The sequence below is a fragment of the Micromys minutus genome (genome assembly GCF_963924665.1).
Source record: "Micromys minutus genome assembly, chromosome: 24".
In the NCBI taxonomy this organism is placed as follows: Eukaryota; Metazoa; Chordata; class Mammalia; order Rodentia; family Muridae; genus Micromys; species Micromys minutus.
Genome location: NC_137959.1, coordinates 9,101,854 through 9,116,545, shown reverse-complemented (window position 1 = coordinate 9,116,545; position 14,692 = coordinate 9,101,854). Strand labels below are relative to the sequence as shown.

At 54.6% G+C, this 14,692-nt stretch overlaps 3 protein-coding genes across 4 annotated transcripts; 1 reads left to right on the top strand and 2 right to left on the bottom strand.

The window, feature by feature from the left end:
* Positions 1 to 338: 338 nt before the first annotated feature.
* MISP3 (MISP family member 3) lies at positions 339 to 1,603 on the top strand (the record flags this gene model as incomplete). The annotated part of the gene is made up of 3 exons (XM_080937414.1): positions 339 to 888; positions 1,250 to 1,323; positions 1,528 to 1,603. The coding sequence occupies 3 exons, from the start codon at positions 339 to 341 to the stop codon at positions 1,540 to 1,542; spliced, it is 639 nt and encodes a 212-aa protein (XP_080793540.1). The 3' UTR covers positions 1,543 to 1,603.
* A 5,223-nt stretch (positions 1,604 to 6,826) lies between these two features.
* Positions 6,827 to 10,296, bottom strand: LOC308436506 (UPF0575 protein C19orf67 homolog). 2 transcript variants are annotated; one of them, XM_080937451.1, is made up of 6 exons: positions 9,693 to 10,296; positions 8,483 to 8,627; positions 8,269 to 8,369; positions 8,004 to 8,189; positions 7,490 to 7,624; positions 6,827 to 7,103 (listed from the first exon to the last, which is right to left on the bottom strand). In XM_080937451.1, exons 1-6 carry the CDS (start codon positions 10,019 to 10,021, stop codon positions 6,929 to 6,931), a joined length of 1,071 nt encoding a protein of 356 aa, XP_080793577.1. In that variant the 5' UTR covers positions 10,022 to 10,296; the 3' UTR covers positions 6,827 to 6,928. The 2 variants fall into 2 exon arrangements, with proteins under 2 accessions (XP_080793577.1, XP_080793578.1); XM_080937452.1 differs by having other exon boundaries at positions 8,483 to 8,624.
* Positions 10,297 to 11,180: 884 nt separating this feature from the next.
* On the bottom strand, positions 11,181 to 14,289 carry SAMD1 (sterile alpha motif domain containing 1). Its single transcript, XM_080936666.1, has 5 exons — positions 12,997 to 14,289; positions 12,322 to 12,619; positions 12,143 to 12,239; positions 11,945 to 12,056; positions 11,181 to 11,859 (listed from the first exon to the last, which is right to left on the bottom strand). Exons 1-5 carry the CDS (start codon positions 13,888 to 13,890, stop codon positions 11,701 to 11,703), a joined length of 1,560 nt encoding a protein of 519 aa, XP_080792792.1. The 5' UTR covers positions 13,891 to 14,289; the 3' UTR covers positions 11,181 to 11,700.
* Positions 14,290 to 14,692: the final 403 nt, after the last annotated feature.

The following is a 14,692-nucleotide window of genomic DNA, read 5'->3' as shown; positions in this document are numbered from 1 at the left end:
CTGGGTGTCCGAGAGCGGAGTCCTGGGGTCGCCTGCCGCTTAAAGCTACGTGATCCGGGAGCCGCAGAACCAGAAGGCACAGGGGACTGCAAGGGGAGGTAGTGAGGTCCTGGAAACCTCTGGAGAGAAGGACTTGGAGACCCCGGATCCAAAGAGTCAGGTCCCGCAGGTGCCAGGTGAGCAGGTCACCGAGCGCCCGGGGCGGCCCGCGGCTGGGCCTCCTGGCACTCGAATAACGGAGGTACTGGGGGCAGGTGTACTCCGTCTCCGCTCAGAGGGCTTCTGGTGTGTTTTCCACCGAGCCCGCGGCATCCAAACCGGCGCCTGCGGAACTGCTGATGGAGACGCCCATCCAGCGCGAAATCCGCCGCAGCTGCGAGCGCGAGGAGAGCCTGCGCCGGAGCCGGGGTCTGAGTTCCGGTCGCGCGGGCGAGGAACTCATCGAGTTGCGCGTGCGGCCGGTGCTCAGCCGGCCTGGCTCCGGTACCCCGCTGCCGCGCGCCCTGGAGCGCGCTCGTGCGGGCGCGAAGATGCAGCGGGACATCGAGCGCGAGGCTCACAGGCAGGCGGCGCTGGCGAGCCCCGCGGTTCCGGAGCCCAGCGCCCGGCGGCGGCCGCAGCCGCAGCCGCTGGACGAACTCAAGCGCTTCTTTGAGGCTGCCGCGGAGGACGGCGTGGGCTTGCAGCGGCCGCCGGAGGCTGGAGGCCGGCTGCACCCCGCCGTTCAGGACGGCTGTCCGGTGCTGGGGCAGTTGCCGCCGTTCGTTGCCCCGTCGCTGCTGGAGCAGGAGGTGCGCCGGGTGCGCGAGCGCGAGCGGGAGCTGCAGTTGCAGCGGCGCAGCATCTACGGGGCCGCTGAGGTCCGGGAGCCAGCGCCGAGCCTCACCCGTAAGCGGTCCCCCAGGGCCTTAGAGCTCCGGCTGTCTCCACCTCCAATGGTCCTTCATCTGTAGGCTTGCAGACCTTTATTCTTCTGCGGGTTCACCTTCTTTTTTTCACTCCCACATCTGGAGTGAGGATCCCCAGATCTATCCGACCTTACCTTGGCTTCTGCCGGTTCTCGGGTCCTCTGTAGTTTTCGGGTTCCTATCTACACTGAGTTTGCCTCACTCCTGGTCTGGGTCCCCAGAACTGGGTGGAGGCCTCCACGGGGAGGAGGGGTGCACACCTGTATGTATTTAAGGGGTGCGGCCGTCCTCCAGCTGGCAATAGGAGGAGCAGCCGCAGCTGAGCGTTCCTTCCCCCACAGCGAGCAGGGGAGATGGAAAGTTGGCGGTGATCTGGCCCCCGCGAAGACGGGCCTCAGAGAACGGCCTGGAGAAGGTGGGAGCCTCCCTTTCCAATGCTTGATGCTTTCCCACCCCTCCCTGCAATGCCTAGGCACTGGGATGGGGGGAAAAGGTGCATCCTGGTCCCCCGGCCCAAACTCAAAAGTCCCAGATGGTATCCAGAGAGTGAAAAGGAGATGGGGCCCTGGAAGCCAAACTTCTCTCTGAGGGTATTTTTCTCTTCCCCTTTTCCTTGTAGGAGCGAAGACCCTGAGGTCTGTGAACGTTGGGACCTACGGCCAGAAGTAACATACCCTTTGGAGAGCCAGGGTAGGGTTACCCTCTAGATCAGCAGAAGGCCTAGAGAGGGAAGGGCCAGTTTTCTTTAATGTCAACTTGAAACCCAGCCCATCCTTAATACTGACTATGAAATTAACCACCTTTCTCTAGAAAATTGTTTAGTCTTCCCTGCAAAACAGAACACTACCCAAAAAAACCTGTCAGTAAAACATAAAATAAAGTCCTCCCTTTTCCTGGGCTTTAGTGCAAGCTGTTTTCTACTGGGTTCTCCTTAGTCTGGGTGGGGCTGAGGCTGGCAGGTGAAGGACGCTTGGGAAAGCCACCAGCGGATCGCAGCGGAATGTTGGAATTCAAAATGCGCTCTGGTCTCCTTGTTCTGGACTGACCGCTGACCCGGGCCTGGAGGCTAGGGCCCTACTGCCCCCTGGTGGTGAGAGCGCAAATGTTGTGCACCGGCCACAGACTCTATTCTGGTATCCAGATGTCAAAGCATTCTGTGTTCAGGGCGCTGCTAGACTGGGGTGCTGTGAAGTTGTATCTCCTGCTCAAGGGATATAAAAAATAGCGTGAAAGTACCTGGTGTGGGATGGAGGGATGCTTTAGGGTAAAGAGTGCTTGCTACTCTTGCAAATGACCTGAGTTCAGTTCCCCGCACCTACATCAGAGGTTCACAACTGTTTATAATTCCATTTCCAGATCTGTTGTCCACTTCTCTCCTCCAGGAAAATTTGAACGCACATGGCATACATTCACACAAATGCACACGTATGCACATGAATTAAAATAAAGATAATTAAACAAATACCAGTGGTGGTGTTGAAGGGTCAAGGTCCTGGAGGGTGTTCTGGTGACCATCTTCTCTTGTTTTCTTTAGAAACATAGTTTCATATTTCCCATATTGACCTGAAGTTCCCTTTGTGGTCAAGGGTGACCTAGAAAGTTTTAAAAGATTTAATTTTGGGGGCTAGAGAGATGGCTCAGTAGTTAAAAGCACTGACTGCTCTTCCAGAGGTCCTGGGTTCAATTCCCAGCAACCACATGGTGGCTCACAACCATCCGTAATGGGATCTGGTGCCCTCTTCTGGTGTGTCTGAAGACAGCTACAGTGTACTCACATACATTAAATAAATCTTTAAGAGAGAGATTTATTTACTTTTGGATTTACGCTGTGTATAGGTGTTTTGTTTATTTACTTTTGGATTTACGCTGTGTATAGGTGTTTTGTTGGCCTGTATGTGTGCAGTGTCTGCAGAGGTGAGAAGAGTCGGATCCCTTGGAACTATAGTTCCATATGAGTGCTGGGAACTCACCTCCATCCTCCCAAGGGACACTTAGCTGCTGAGAAACCTCTCTTTATTTTTGATCATATGCATGTTTGTTGGGGTATATACAGAAGAGTGCAGAGGTACAGATGCCCTCAGAATCCAGAGAGCTCTGGAGCTTCAGACTGTTGTGAACTCCACAGGAGTGGGTGTTGGGAACTGAACCTAGGTCCTCTGCAAGGGCAACTAGGGCTCTACCGAGCCATCTCTGCAGCCCTTGGAACAGTTACTAAAAGAGACAGTTCAGGACTGAAGAGTTGACTCAGCAGGGAAGACTGTTTGCTCTGTGAGGTAGCACATGCTTTAATCCCAGCATTGAGGTGGTGAGAAACAGGCAGCCTGGTCTACAGAGCAAGTTCCAGCACAGCTAGGGCTATTCAGAGAAACCCTGGTTCAAAAAAAAGGTGCTGCCCATTCAGATCCAGTTTTAGTTCCCAGCATACAACTTTTGGTGGCACACACCACCTACAACTCAAGAAGTTCAAGACTTCTCTGGTACCCTAGAATACACAGGTGAATGCCTGAAACCCAACACACACACACACACAATCTCTCCTCTATGTTGTGGTTGTGTTGAAACCAGGTTGACCTTGAACTCACAGAGTACTGCCTCTGCCTCCGGAGTACTGGATTTTTTTTTTTTTTGGTTTAGTTTTTTTTGTTTGTTTGTTTGTTTTTGTTTTTCAAGACAGAGTTTCTTTGTGTAGCCCTGACTGTTCTGGAATTTGCTTTACATGTAGATCAGGATGGCCTCGAGGGCCACCTGCCTTTGCCTCCTGAGGGCTGAGACTAAAGGCATGCACCACCAAGGCCTGGCAACATGCATAATTTTAAAAATAAAAACCCTTTAATTAACCAAACAAAGAAATGTGAGCATTTTCCTGGCAGCCTCTAGATTTGAACCACAACAAAGCTACCAATCTTTACTATTTAGCAAGTTCTTTCCCCTTTTCAACATCTTTTGAGACAGAGACTCACTAGGTTGCCCTGATGAGCAGGATCACCATATAGATCAGGAGGGCCTTTAACCCATGATTTCCTGCTTTTGCCCCATTCCAGTTGGAATTACAGGTCTAGGTCATCATAACAGGTTCAGAAAAACAACTTTAAAAAGTATTCAAGCGGGAATGCACATGGCCACACACTTGTCTTTAAACTCAGCACTTAGGAGGTGGAGACAGGCAGATTTCTTTAAGTTCAAGGCCAGCCTGGTATACACAGTGAGACCCTGATGTGGGGGAAAAACGGCAGTGGTTAGTCACGGGCACACTGCAAACCCTGCTTCACTTCTGCTAAAGACTCTAAAGTGTCTGGAAAACTATGTGTATGTCACACAACGCCAGGACAGTTCTACAGCTTCTGAAAAGTGAAGGGGACCAAAATAAGTGGGACCCCAAAACATTTCAGATTTGTTGTATGAGGAGAGGAATACAGCTCATTGGTAAAGTGCTTGCCTGGCAAACAGGAAAGCCAGGCCAGGGTTTAATCGAGAGCTACACATAAACGGGGGTAGGATCCCAAGTTCAAGGCCAGCCTCAGCTTCATAGAGAGCTTGAGGCCAGCCTAGCTATATGACACCCTGTGCCAAAAATTAAACAATTACATAGACGGAAGGGCCGAGGAGATGTCTCAGTGGGTAAATTACTTGTCACACCAGCCTGACGGTGGCCAGAATTCAGATTCCCAGAAGCCATGTGGAAGCTGCAGTATGTCCCTGCTCTGATTGGAACTGAGGGGCAAGAGACTCACTGGGAGTCTGCAGCAGCTGGTCTGTAGACACAGCACGAGGCAGCTACTTTACATCCAGACCAGAGCTGACATTCAGCGTTCTCTCCCAGTGCACAGTAACATACACACGGACATACAAACAATTAAATACTAACATTATGGTTTACATTTCTGACGGGCCCAGTCAAATTTCACTATGTTAACCAGGCTGGCCTCAGTTAGCACCAAGTATCTAATGAAATACCAACAGATAAAAGGGGAAAGGTCCTTGAGGTGTTTCACTAGGAGAAGCTGTCTACCTTATTTTATTTGTAAATTTAAAACATACATGAATGTTTTGCCTGCATGTCTGGTGCCTGGGGAGGGTACCAGATGCTGCAGAAGTGGAATTATATGTGTTGCCAACCACAATGTGGGTGCTGGGAACCGAACTCTCATCTGGGAGAGCAACACTCTTAACTGCTGAGTCATCCCTCTAGTCCTTCCTCCCTCTTTGATTAGAATTAATCTGATCCAAGCTGTGGAGTAAAATCATTATTCACTCAACAATGGTTAGAGCAATGCTAACAGAAGTCTCTCTGGAAGAGCAAGGGTTTGGCTTGTAACCTTGTATTAGTTCACTTTTCATGTCTGTTTTTAAAGGATTATAAGTAGTATGTATCAGGTGGTATCAGCTGAATTGAGACACAAGGCATGGTGGCACACTCTGGAGGCCCACGCTAGAAGTTAAGGCTAGCCTGGGCTATATACTAGGACTCCAGGTGAATTAGAAAGGACAGTGTTTTCACACATCTGTATTTAATTCCAGCATTCAGGGAGAAGAGAGAGGTGGATCTGGAGGCCTGGTCAACTACGTAGCAAGTTCAAGTTCCAGAATAACCAGAGAGAAACCCTGTCTTTAAAAAACAAGAGCTAGAGAGATGGCTCAATGGTTAAGAGCACCAGCTGCTCTTCCAGAGGTCCTGAGTTCAATTCCAAGCAACTACATGGTGGCTCACAACCATCTGTAATGGGATTTGATGCCCTCTTTGGTGTGTCTAAAGACAGTGACAGTGTACTCACATATATAAAATTAAAAAAAACAAGACAAAACAAACAAACAAACAAAGGAAAATGCTGGAGAGATTGCTGATAAAAGTACTGGCTGCTCTTCCAGAGGACCCTAGTTCAGTTTTCTGAACCCACATGGATGCTGACAACTATCTCTAATTCTGTAATGCGCTCTCTGGCCTCCTGGGCAAGCAGAGAAATAAAAAGCGATAAGTTAAAAAATATATATATATATTCAAATATATATATTTGAAAGGGATAGGGCCTCTATACTTAGCCAGCTCCAGTTGTCCTGGAACTCACTTTGTAGGTTAGGCTGGGCTCAAGTCGCAAGAGTCCCACCTGCTTTGGTTTCCCTGGGTGCTATGATTAAAGGTGTATACTACCATGCCTGGTCAATAAAAATTAGTATCTCGAACACACGGCATGGTTGAGTCTCATACTATGACTCTCAATGTGAACATTTTAGGATCTAAATATCGACCTCTTACTTTAAAGACTGTGGAAATTCAGAGTGATGCGGAGGAGGAGGAAGGATCTCGTTCCTATCCAGGGCCAGTTTTGCTTAGAAGGCCCAGGTTCGAGTCTAGAGTTGGCTTCTTAGGAAGCAGAAGGGCTTATTTTCTCAGCTAGAGTATTCTTCAGCAGCCTAAGATTGATGTGGGGCTGAGAGGGCCCCCTAGGACTCTCCAGACCAGATAATCTTCATGAGACACAAGACAATCACCGGCTTGGTTAGGACACCCCAAAAACTGGAAGGGGAAGTCTGATTCCACTCTGCAAACTGATATCCTGCAGTTTCCTAGAGTACATCGGGAAATGTAGTTGCGTTTAAAAAAAAAAAAAAAGAAATCACTTCCGGGTTAAAAAAAAAAAAACCAACAAAAACGAGGCGTGGGTCTAAGTCTTCCTCCAGTGGGCCTACAATTTTCCTGCTACCAGAAACTTGTTTTCTGGGTTCCGGTTGCTGACGAGAGCCGCTACTTCCCTCTTTGACTCATGTGCATCTGCGCATGTGCAACACGCTCTCCGAGGTCTGCAGACTACACTTCCCACAAGGCCTGGCGGTGGGCGGGACCCCCCAGGGGAGGGATGTGGCGCTCATAGGACACAGAACCTCTGACCTTGCTCTTTTATTAACAGAAAAGTCGTCGGTACTTGGTATTCGGTGGCCCATGCCGTGGCGTACTCAGTGCAGCTCGCACCTCTTCCTGCCTGGAGTTTGGGTTGTCCGGCTGCAGCTGGCGCCTACTCTGGGACTCAGGATGCCGGGGCTGTCCAAACCGCGGGCCCGGCAGCGCTGGGGGGCCGGGCGGGGCCTGCCTGGCCCATGAGAATCTGCACCAGCAGGTCGGTGGCCAGCACGTGCGATGGCTCCTCGAAGCCGATGGTTAGTAGCTGCTGGTAGTCCCCGGGTGGCTGTGGGCACAAAATCCTGGGGACCCAGAGACAAGCCTGGACTTGAGCCATCTCTGCCCCTCTGCTGGGAGGGACTTTGTTGCAGTTAGGGGTGGGAAATACCCTAAGGGAAAGCATTTCCTCTGTTGACAAACGAGTTGAAGCACTGGACTTGAGGCTGCTAAACAATTTGCTAGCTCTTGTCTCCTTGGGAGAGTGACTTATCTGCTCTGAAAACACTTTTCTTTGTGAAACCCGCATCTCTGTGGATTGCTGTTTAGTCTGCATAAAGCACCCTTCAGGGCAGAGTAAAATGTGTTCCCTATTAACAGTGGAAACTTTGTTATCTTAGTTCCAGTCTTTGGTGAGGTTGTCCTGCCCTCCCTCAAACCTAAGCCCACACCACCATGACTGAAATCCTACCATGAATCAAGATCATCCTCTGCTGGTCCTAGGGGCATCCATCGGCCAATGGACCAGAGTTTCTGGATCTGGGGGCACGAATTGGCTGGTCCCTGGCCTGTACCCTCCCATGTATCTCGGTAACACAAGAAGTAGCTGAGAGGGGAGAGACCAGAAGGAAAAGCAATACTTTAGTTTTTTCTGCTTGAGGGCTTTAATTCTGGAAGTGAGGTTCAAGTTCATCAGAAGTTGCCTCAAGTTCTCAGGGAGGAATGTGACTCAGTAATGGGGACTTTCCTCCCTGGTGGCCTAATCGGAAGAGGAGTACTTTTATTTTAATGGAAAGGTGGAGTTAAGAAAAGTAAAAGTGTAGCTCAGTGATCATCTAGCATATGCAAGGTCCTGGGTTTTATCCCAGCACTGTGGAAGGTGTTGGGCTTTGTCTTGCTTTTCACTCTTTGGTGGTGGAGTACAGGCTCAAGTTGGCATTCAGTATAGGGAGGAGAGGACTTTGATTTTTGACAAAGGGACTCACTAATCCACATGGGAGTCTGCTCCTTGGCTGCTGGCCTCTGTGGTGGTTTCCAGGTTCCAGCGCATCTTCTTATAGAGGTATCGTGGGAAGTGACTGGCAGTGTATGCAGCCGGTGTGCAGTATCGGAAGATGGACACGTCGTGGGAGGGGCTAATGGAGAACCTCCCGCAGAAGAAGCAGGAGATGCTAGCAGGAGATAGGAGAGTGGACAGCAAGCTGGGACCTGGACCCCACCACCCCACAGCCCTGTTTCCTGCCCGCTTACCTCAGAGGGTTAGTTTCCTCCAGGTCCACAAACCCAAAGGAGGCATACATTAGAACTAACTGTTCCAAGCGCAGGGTTAGCTGTTGGGAGATCTCCAGCAACTGTATGGAAGGTGGGACTTCATGACCTCAGGTGGTCAGCCAGAAGCAACCCTCCTACCCCTGGGCAGAGTGTAAAGGGGAAAGGGGCCTGGAAGAAGAGCCACTGTACACACCCCCTTCCGGACCAACTCTTGCAGGGCTCCGTAGATGGGAGGGACACTCCTTGCCGCAGCCTCAAGGTATAGGAAGTAAGGCTCACACATTGTTAAGAAGGTGGGCATGGCCTTGGCTAGCTGTTCCTTTTGGACTCGGTCCCTGCTGAAGGGAGATAGGGGCCTTCATGCGGTATCTCTCCTTCCATCCCTAGGCGCCCCGTTGCTCACCCTCCACCTGTATACCTGATGAAATTCCCTCAGTGCTGTGGTTTAGTGCTAAGAGCATTTGCATAGCATGTGCAGAGTCCTGGGTTCCATTCCAACACCCCCCAAATTAAACATACAAAAAGGGTCTGGGAGCCGAAGTCCATGTTAGAGTTTGGAGCTCAGCATGAGCAAAGCACAGCATAAGAGAAAGATTCCCCCCGTGGCAAGTCTTTCTCCTGTCATCTTTCAGAACCACCTGCATCGGTCATTTGAAACATTTGTTAAAGGGCTGACACCTGGGCTGGGGGCACAACTCAGAATGGGCGGGGGTTCCATCCCGTGTGTTCGGGGATATCTGAGCACTCTCAAAACCGCAGAGTGCAGCCCGGAAAGCTGGGACTTAAGCCTCCCGAAGAAATCACAACTCCTCTCCATTGGGAGTGAGGGTGGCCTTTCATACCAGAAGTTCTCTGGCTAGAGTTGATGCAGATGGGATCTATTTAGCTGACTTACACAGTTTTTTGGGTTTTTTGTTTTGTTTTGTTTTGTTTTTTAAATCTAAGAAAGCATTTCAAATTTGGGAGGCAGTACTCAAGTATCAGTAGACTGGGGAAGGATGCTCACCAACCAGAATGTAATGAGACCCTGTCTCAAGAAAATCGGCCAAATCAACCAACCACCCAACCAACCAACCAACCCACCAACCACCCATCCACCCACCCACCCACCAACCCACCAACCAACCAACCAACCAACCAACCAACCAACCAACCAACCAACCAACCAAAGTTCTAGAGGGAAAAGAGGTAGTGTGTGTGTGGTGTGGTGCTACCCCAAAGGGCCATACATTGACTGCTTCTGCCTCTCAATTCTTCACAGCCCTCAGTGCACTAGTAAAGTGTATTCCTAATCAGCTAGCCTGTGTATACTGTATCTCTGGGCCCTGAGTTTAGTTTTTGGCCTTTGTGGGTTGGACAGCCTGTCCTCCTGTCCTGGGACGTGGACCTATGTGCAGGGTCACCTGTAGAGCAAGTAGCTTTGAAACTCATCCGCCTTCCTGAGTAGGTAACGGAGCTGGTCAGTGATGGGGCTGAACATGGAGTCCAGCGGGAGGCGAGCCTGGGCCGGTCCGAGCTCTGCTGCTAGTGGTTCCCGGGAGGACGTGGAGGCTGGAGCTTCCATCATGGGCTGTGCCCGCTGGGGCTCCAGCTCCGCTGAAGCTTCATGTCTCCTGACGGGCGACCACGAGGGGTCTCCATAGGGCGGCGGCCGGGGTCCCAATTCCTCCGAAGGCGGTGCTTCTCCAGGGCCCAGGGCCAGCGACCCCGTGAACCAGGGCTCCGCAGCCATCCGCGTCCACCGCAGACTCCTCCTGCCCCTGCGGCGTCCCGGGAGCACACACACCTGGGGCCGACCGGCTTGAGCAGTGAGCACAGCCGCAGCTCACTCAGTCCCGCCTCGACGTCTCTGCCGGCGCCGCCCCGCGGGGCTTTCGCCTCTTTTGAATTTCAGCACGCGGAGGGCGCGCAGCCTGGGCCCGCACCGCGCACGGAGCTTGGTCAGCACCTGGCGCGCGGGCGCTGCCGAAGGCGGAGCCCCAGACGCGCAGCTAGTCGCCTTTTCTCTTCCCAGGCAGTTGACTGAACTGGGGTGGGGTGGGGGTGGGGGTGTCCTAACTTGTTAGGAATCCGGGACGGTTACCGAGAAACCTAGGCTACACCTCAGCAGGTGACCCCAAGATCTGACTCTTAACTGATGGAGCTGGGATCTGCTTTTGAGCCTACCAAGGCCTAGTGATACAGCAGTCACTTCTACAATAAAAATCCTCAGACAGGTGATCTTATCCCATTGTCTCTTTTGTTCCGGTATGCTCGCCCTGGTCGCAGAACGCATCTCAGACTCTTGTAGGTTGGATTCCTTGCTATGTGCAAAGACCGATCAGTATTTAAGTACAGGCTAGGAAGCCAAATATATTACAAGGTTCGCAGTAAGCAGCAACAGGTGTCACGCTGTCCTGTGTGACCCTCAACTTGACTTTGTCAAACCAGTTGCCCTGTCTATAAAATGAGTTTTATGACGTCTGCTTCACCAAACTGCAGGGATGAACCAAAAAAACAAAAAAACGCTCAGCAAGTGGTTTTGGAAAGAGATGGCAGAAGACAAAGGAACTATTCCAGTCCTACACGGATTTTGTCATTGTTGAGACAGGATTGCCTGTATCCCAAGCTGCCTCTGAACTACATAGGTCCTGCTTCCGTCTCTGAAGCACTGAGAACGGGTACACCATCAAGCCCGGCTACAAAAACCGTCTTTTTGTACTGGATCTAAGACGGTCTGTCTGTACAGTTGGCAAGGTCACCAAGTCTCAGCCAAACTGTGGCAGACTGACGGAAGCCGCTGCTATTCGGCCTCACCAAAATACTGTGTTCATGTTAAACTCTTCAAGTTTTTTTTTTTTTGTTTTTTTAGTAACCTGCCTCCATGCAGAAAATAGACTTGTTTTTTAAAGTTTTATTTAAAAAACCTTCGGTGCAATATTAAAAAGCAATACAGCCAGGTGGAACAGTGGACAGGCAGGAGGAGGAGCCAGAGGGCCCAAGGTCCTTTTACCTCACCTGTTCCCCAGAGGCTGGAGGTCAAGGGGGAAGAGATGGAGGTGGTGGGACAGAAAAAAAACCCACCACCAGGATGAATAGGCAGAGTAAAACACACATAAGATACATCCGGCTGAACTGAAGAGGGGTTCTGGGGCCACAGGAGGCTCCCCTGATTTGTTTTCCAAAAATGTCCTGGTTTGGGGAGAAAGGGTGACCCCTGGTAAATGAGCCAAGTCCTCCTGCCCCACACTCCACTGCTGCAGAGAGGGGAATGAACTAAGGTCAGGGGTATGGGGGGGGCAGGAAACGGAGAAGGGGATCCCCTCACTGGAGTCTGTTAGGAAGGTTGAGTGTACCCACGTCCAGCTCCTGGACTATGGGGACGCCATGGGTAAAATCTGGACTGGCTGGGGCGGGGGCAAGGCTGGGTGCTCAGCCTAGAAAACCATCAGGATCATCATCCTCAAAGTGGCCTTGCTGAAGCACCTTGATGTGGTGCTCATAGATCTTCAGGGCTGGGCCCAGGCGGATGGATAGACCAGTGAGCACATCTGTCCGTTGCATGAGCAACAAAGACTTGCCATCAATTTCCTGGGCAAGACAGAAAAAGGGGCAGTCAGTGAACACCTGTGAGGCCCTCTGTGTGTACAGAGATAGTCCCTGGTCGGGAACTCACCTGCTCTTGAAAAGCAGTGGCCTGCTCTGGGAAGCCTGCCTCAGTGAAGTATTCCACCACATCCATGACTGTCCACTCCACTGGGTCCGTTGGCTTCTCCTTGCGCCCAGGACTGCATCAGAATGGAGAGTAACAGTGACCTTGGCACAGCTCTGATTGTCCCAACACCCAGGTGCTAACCCCAATGACTCAACTTACGGACAGCCAAAAGGTGTCCCGTCAGCCCCTGGTAGGGCTGGTTTTCCTGGAGGCAAAGGCACAGGAGATGGAGAATCCGGAGCAGCTGCAACACAAGCTGGGAAGGGAAAGCAGACTGCAGTCAGGCTAGGGTTCACAGCTCCATGCTCCACATTGCTCCACCCCCGAGGGGTCCTTACCTGATCCCCCTTCTTTACTCATAGCTGTCATCGAGAACACCTGGTGTGTGCAACTGCCAGGTGCTGGTCCCCGCCCTTCTTCCTGGCCCTGGAAGGGTCCACAGGACGACCACTCCTTGACCCTCTCCTTAGCACTCTGAGGACCCCGCTCTCCATTAATCTGGTGGTGCTGAGCACCTGCGGGGCGGTCACTCTCGGGCACTTCTGAGCCCTCAGATACATTGTCCTCCTCCTCCTCGTCGTCGTCTTCATCGTCATCTTCCTCTTCTTTCTCAAACACCCGTTCTTCTCCACCTCTCTGGGGCCAGAGAAAGAAGCAGGCAGAGTTAGAGCTCTTCTAGTCCCAGATGAAATCCAGTGTCCGACGCCACCTTTGACAACAACACGGAGTAACTTTTACGCTGTGCTGTCGTTTCCGTGCCAGGTTCTGGGTTAATAAAGCCCTCAATAGCCAAGTCTTACTAAACTCGCTCAACTACCCCCAGGGGTCGCTACTATCAGCAATCCGCGTTTACAGCCGAGGAAACTGAGGCTCCCGAAGATCAGGTCACTGACCAAGACCAGCGCGTTCGGAGTCCACAGGGACCGTGGACGAATCCCGGCCACCTGACGTCCCGCTCCCTCCCGGGACTCTAGTCCCCGCCAACTTCGCCCGCACCTGCCCGGTGCGCTCACCTTGCTCCGCGCCGCGCGTGCGCTAGCGGCCGGCTGCGCCCGTCCCGGCCTGTCTCCGCGGGGTAGCGCGAGCGCTCCCAGGCGGGTGCGCTCCAGACGGCCTCGCGCCGCTTCCTCTTCCAGCAGCCCCTGCACGCGGCCGCGAGTGAGGCGGCCGCTGGCGCCGCCACTGCCCCCGAGGTAGCGCACGACTTCCCGCAGGCTCACGGGCCGCGCCGGGCCGCCCGCTCGCGCCGCGCCCCCCTCCGGCGGCGGCTGTGGCTGCGGCGGTGGCGGCTGCTGCTGCTGTGGCGGCGCCGGCGGCTCCCGTGCGGCGACGGCGGGCGGCGGTGCTCGGCGCGGACCGGCTGGGGGCGCCGCGGCCGGGGGCGCGGCGGGTGCTGGTGGCGGCGCGGCCAGGGGCGCGGCCCGTTGCGCCCGGGGACCCGGCTGCGCGGGGCCGGGAGAAGGGGGCGCTGTGGCGGCGGCCGCGCGGGGCGCCCGGGTCGGGGCGGCGACGGGCGCGGGCGGCGGGGCGGGCGTGGGCGGCGGCGCGGCGGGGCCCCCGCGGGGGACGCGCGGCGGGGCGGGTGGGGTGGCTCCGCGGCGGGGCGGCTGGACGCGCGCCGCGTTGCGGTACGAGATGCTCCCCTTGTAGCTGACCCGGAGCACGGCGCGCTGCTGGATCAGTTTCTCGAGCTCCGCGCGCGTGCGCTCCGGCTCCGGGCCGTGCCGCCGCCGCACCATCCGGCAGATGCGCTCCAGGTCCGGCCGCGCCTTGCGCGAGCGCAGCGAGTCGATGGTGTCCAGAATCCACTCTTGGTAGTGCGGGGAAGCGGCGGACGACGAGGCGGCGGCCGCCGTGGTGGCGGCCGCCGCCGTCTCCGGCGGGGGTAGGGCCGGGGGCCCCGCCATGCCTCCCGCCCGGCCCGGCTGCACGGTGCGCGCTGCCTCCCTCCCAGCGCGGCGCCCCCTCCTCGCTCTCCTCCCTCCGCCGCTGCCCGCCTCCTCCGCCTCCCCCCGGGGGGCGCAGCGCCTCGGCGGAGCGGCGGCGGCGCTGCTGTTTCTTCGCAAAAAAAAAAAAAAAAAAAAAAAAAAAAAGCGAGAGAGAGGAGAGCGCGCGAGAGAGACAGAAAAAAAAAATAGTGAGAGAGAAAGAAAAGAGGAAAAAAATATGCACACACTCACTCACTCGCACGCACGCACACAACAGCCCCGCTTCTGCTGGGCGCGCGCGGGGCCGGGGATGCGAGGGAGGAGGGGAGCGCGGCGCGGCCGGCCCCTCCCCGCCGCCGCCGCCGCACGCGCGCCCTGCGCCCGGGACACTCCGGCCCCCCTTCCTGCTCGCCCTCCCCCGCTGCCCGCCTTCCTCGCTCCCTCCCACCCCCACGCGCCCGCTTTTAAGGTGGAGCCCGGGCCCCCGCCCGCCCCGTGTACCCGTCGCTCTAGCTCACTCAGGCTCGCTCCGGCCCCCCCTTACAACTCCCGCGCGCTTTTTAAGGAGGCGCCGCGGAGTTGGCGCCGGAGCGGGGGCGGGGAGCGCGGCGGGCGGGGGAGGGGGAGGGGAGCCCAGGGGGGAGGGGACAGGGGCGGGCGGGGCGCGCGGGCGGCGTTCGGCCGCCCTCCAGCCATTGGGCGCGGGACCCAGACGTCCTCGGCGCCCAGCCCCCTCTCCACGCCTCTCCGCGCGCAGCGCTCTCGGGACCGCACTTACCGG